Source organism: Cinclus cinclus, chromosome 24 (genome assembly GCF_963662255.1).
Source record: "Cinclus cinclus chromosome 24, bCinCin1.1, whole genome shotgun sequence".
Taxonomy (NCBI): Eukaryota; Metazoa; Chordata; class Aves; order Passeriformes; family Cinclidae; genus Cinclus; species Cinclus cinclus.
This window is the reverse complement of record NC_085069.1, coordinates 3,004,846-3,009,229: the sequence shown is the minus strand read 5'-3', so window position 1 is coordinate 3,009,229 and position 4,384 is coordinate 3,004,846. Positions and strand designations below refer to the sequence as shown.

Sequence of the window (4,384 nt, the reverse complement as noted above, 5' to 3'; positions counted from 1 at the left end):
AATAGATCAAGGTAAACTAATTTTTAGTTGTAATGATCTGGACATCAACAGGGAAATAAAAATTAAGATTGGCAATGAGTGAATCTTTTGTCCCTTATCCCCAAGTGAATGTGGGCTGCATCTTTGTTTCACCTTCAAATTTTGCTGAGAAAGCATAAGTATGGTAAGCCTGTGTGGCAACTCTGTCATTAATCTGGCTGCATTATGAAGTAATAGTAATTACTGCAAAGTAAAACCAGATCTTGATATTTGTGTGGGATATCTGGGTTTATATAGAAATCATTTGCAAGTTCTGTAAAACTAGAGGTGGCTGTGAATCAGCTCATACACGTGCATCATATTTATCCAACCTCTTAACAACTATTCCTTATTGCTCCAATCAGCACTAGCCAGTCTCAGTGGACTTTATATAGATGTAGTATAAAGAGCTGTGGACAAACCTCTCTTCTGCTTCACTGCAGAGTGCTCAGAGTTGAAAGCTTTCCTGGAGACCTCAACATTTAGGGGTTTTTTCCTATCCTCTCTCTTCTTCTACCACACTCCACAACAGGAGAAACTACCTTTGTTATATTCAAATGTTGCAACTGATGATTTTTGAGACTTGAACTGATTAGTCCATGAAAAGATCTCTGCCACAACAAGTTTTCTTTTTCTACAGAGTAAAAGTGGTAGCTGAGCATTTGAAGAGAGTGGTGAATATACAGCCTTTGAAGGCAATGCTATGAAAGAAGAATCAGTCAAAAATAGACAGAAACAAAACGCATAAGACTGCCTCATTTTCTTTAGAAGCTTTTATAATCTTTTCAGAAGATCTTCTCAAAATCTGAGTAGTATCTAAATTCCAGTCCTCTTTCTGTCTGTTCAAGCAGGCAGTTGTATTCTGACTGCAGATTTGCCCGGCTGTTTGCAGCTTCATCGGCTGCTGGACACTAAAACGAGGAGAGCTCTGCAAGGCACCAGAGAAGGATGATCCTTGGGAACCTCAGTGGATTGAGTGAATTCAGACTCCTGGGTTTTTCTGGAACCTCTCCTTTACACCCTTTGCTCTTTGTAGTTTTATTATCTCTTCATATTCTCACCTTGATGGCGAACACAGTGATAGCTTTGATAACAAACAGTGATAATCGCCTTCACACCCCGATGTATTTCTTCCTCACTCAGCTGTCCTGTTGGGATATCTGCTATTTGTCAGTCATTATCCCAAGTATTCTCGAGAACCTGATGGTGGGAACAGTGAGTATTTCCAAGACAAGATGTGCAATGCAGATGTTTTCCTTCCTTTTCTTTGGAGTTGCTGAGTGTTTTCTCTTGGCCGCCATGTCCCTTGATGGTTATTTTGCAGTTTGCTCCCCCTTGCATTACACAATGATCATGAGCAGCAGGGTCTGCAGAAGCCTGGTTGTTGGAGCTTACATCTGTGGAACTGCTGAGGGCTTAGTTCACACCCTCATCACCTTCAGCTCACCCTTGTGTGGTTGTGCCATTGACCACTTCTTCTGTGAGATTCAGCCTCTCCTGGACCTGCTCTGTGGCAACACTCTCCCAAGTGAAATCCAGGTCATTGTGGTGGCTGTCTTTGCTATTCTGAGTCCTTTCTCACTGGTCATTTATTCCTGTATTCCTATCGTTTCCACAATTCTTCACATGGCATCAGCTGAGAGCCAGGAGAAGGCGTTTTCCACTTGCTCCTCACAGCTCCTGGTTGTGACTGTTTTTTATGGCACTGCAGGCTCCATGTACCTGCGGCCAAAATACAGCTACTGTGCATCTGTGGATAAATTCCTCTCCCTTTCTTATTCTCTGGTGACTCCTTTATTGAATCCCATCATTTGCAGTTTGAGGAATAAGGAGGTGAAAGGAGCCCTGAAGGAAAAAATGGAGCAAACCTAAGTTAGTGTGGAAATGAAATAGAAGATTTGGGTTGTTCCAGGTGTTTGTGGTGGAATTTTTCACTCTAAATTCTTGTTCAGGAAAATCGATTTCCAGATCTACTTCAGTTATTGGGGAGGAAGGAGGGAGAAGAGTGGAGATTTTTAGCTCTAAGAGGGAGTGTTAGAAGCTATGTTAACATTTTGGAAGGGAATTTCTTCCACATACTTAAGAAATTCTTCAATAAACTTATTTTTTTCCTTTTCTTTTCCTTGCTATTTTTCAAAAGCTTGAAAATTGTGCTTTACATACTTCTGAATTTTTGAACCAAAGAGTAATATTCAAGAGCCTGACTTTACTGAAAGAACTGAAAAGAATGAGTTTTCACCTGTTTGCATTTATTTCCTGAAACTGTTTAGTAAATCTGTTGGGGGAAAGGAGAGGACATAGTTCAGGCAACAATGTGGAGCCCAGGATATTATTGAGTACTGATTTTAATTCTGAGATTGTTACTGGGGAAAAAAAAAAAAAAAAAAAAAAAAGAGGTGTGCAGAATTGCATTCCTGCCCCACTGCCTCAAAGACATTTCTTCAATTTTAGAGTCATTGTTTTAAACATGTTAGACCAAGTGTAGGCCTTTGAAGTACTTAACCACTGTAATCTTCTGCAACTATTAATACAACTCTTTATATTAAATGCTCAAAGCTTAAATGATATTGGAAAGATAAGGACATGCATTACTCCTTAAATTAATCCTTCATTCCTGGAAATAACTGTAAATATAAATATCATGAAAGTACATGTCCTGGTTTGAAAGACAGCTGTTTGCTAAGGAAAGCAGAAGATTCCCTTTGGACTGAAAAATGTGATCCTTCCTTCTTTCCTTCCTTCCTTCCTTCCTTCCTTCCTTCCTTCCTTCCTTCCTTCTTTCCTTCCTTCCGATTATTAGGATTTTGAAATTAAGGGAGCTCTCAGGCAAAGATATGGGGGTAGGAATAACAGTTCTGTACTAGTGTAACTAACAAGACAAACAAGAACAACAGCAGCTATGGAATTAGCCACAAACAGACCAGTAACTCAGTCCCAGTGTTTTTTGGCTGCAGGCACCTTTTCCCTGAGCTGCAGTTCCCGGTGCTGGGGGCGGGCAGGTCCCGCAGAGCTGCAGGAGGGCTGGGGGTGATGGCAGAGCTGTCCCAGGGAGAGACAGAGAGAGATGGAGAGAGCTCTCCGCTCACGGTGTGGGTCCTGGGGCTCAGCAGAGTGCTGGAAGGTGGCAGGTTCCAGCGAGAAGGCAGCAGGGCAGGGTCCCACAGCAGTGAGGATGGCTCCCGGCGATGGCATGGCAGGAATGCAACACAGGCGGCGATCGTCCTTCTCGTCCCAACTCCAAGGGGGAAATGGGACCCAGGCCCAGCCTTCCGCTTCCTCTTCTGGATGTTTCAATCTCGCGGGGTGTCCTTCTTCTCTCTCTCCTCCCCCTTGTCACCAGGGCCCAGTCAACAGGTATCTTAGCATGACAATGGGGAAAATTCCACAGAGGGAAAAGGGAAAGAAACAACCCCCAACAGTACAGGGTTCTTAATTGGATGTCATATGAATTTTTATCTTGAGAGTTTGTAAATCCACAAAAAAATTATAAGGTATAATATTCTTTGCAGAAGCTTGACATCTTTGATTTTAATCACATCTTATTTTGGACCAAAAAATTTATTATAACAGAAAATGCTGTCTCATACTTTTAATTTTTTAAATTTCAAATGCATTACAAAAAGAATGCATTGTTTTTTGTCATATTGCTTTATTGGCATTAAAGTTTCTCCCCTAGTCATATATGCTAGACTCCTTACAGCAGCATTCCTAGAGAATTGCACAACTGTGTGTATTATGAAAGAAGTGATGAAGAGGGGAAACCCAAGTAAAAAAAGCAGTGGGGATAAGAAAAGTGTAATTCTTTAAAAAAAAAAAAAAACAACATAAAACGAAAAACCACCCAACCAAACAAAAAAAACAAAGGTAAAATATGGTTCACTTAAATGAAAGTAGGTATTAAAAACCTGGGAAGTTTCAGTCTGGTAAACCACCAGGTCCAATTCTTTCTTGATTGATTATGCAAAATTTGTGAGTTCTCAAGTTTGTGGGCAACACTAAATCAGAGGGAGTAGACAATGTGCCAAAGGGCCCCCATGTTTTAATGAATCCAGAGGAAGGCTGGATGAGTTCCTTGAACAGAGAGCCCAGCTCTAGGTGTCCAAACCAGGTGGGATTCAGCTGCCTCTTCATGGCTTGATTTTGGGGGAGCTGCATCCATGGATTCACACTTGCCCATCTTAAGTGTCTGGAATCTGAGCCTGAAGGATGGTTTCTATCAAAATGGAAATTAGCACTTCTAGGGCAGGGATCTTGTGCTTCAGAAGGACTCTTTGCAGATGAGTGCTGTCCTCATGGCCTGGAATAGCAGGCATGCAGAAGAACTTACAGGACTGAGTCCCCTCCAGGGGAAGCTGCGTGTTCCTGG

At 41.7% G+C, this 4,384-nt stretch overlaps 1 protein-coding gene across 1 annotated transcript; it reads left to right on the top strand.

Moving 5' to 3' along the window:
• Positions 1 to 966: 966 nt before the first annotated feature.
• LOC134053247 (olfactory receptor 10C1-like) lies at positions 967 to 1,878 on the top strand (the record flags this gene model as incomplete). Its single annotated transcript, XM_062508138.1, has 1 exon — positions 967 to 1,878. A coding segment is annotated over exon 1 (912 nt), but the record flags the coding sequence as incomplete, so codon positions are not given.
• Positions 1,879 to 4,384: the final 2,506 nt, after the last annotated feature.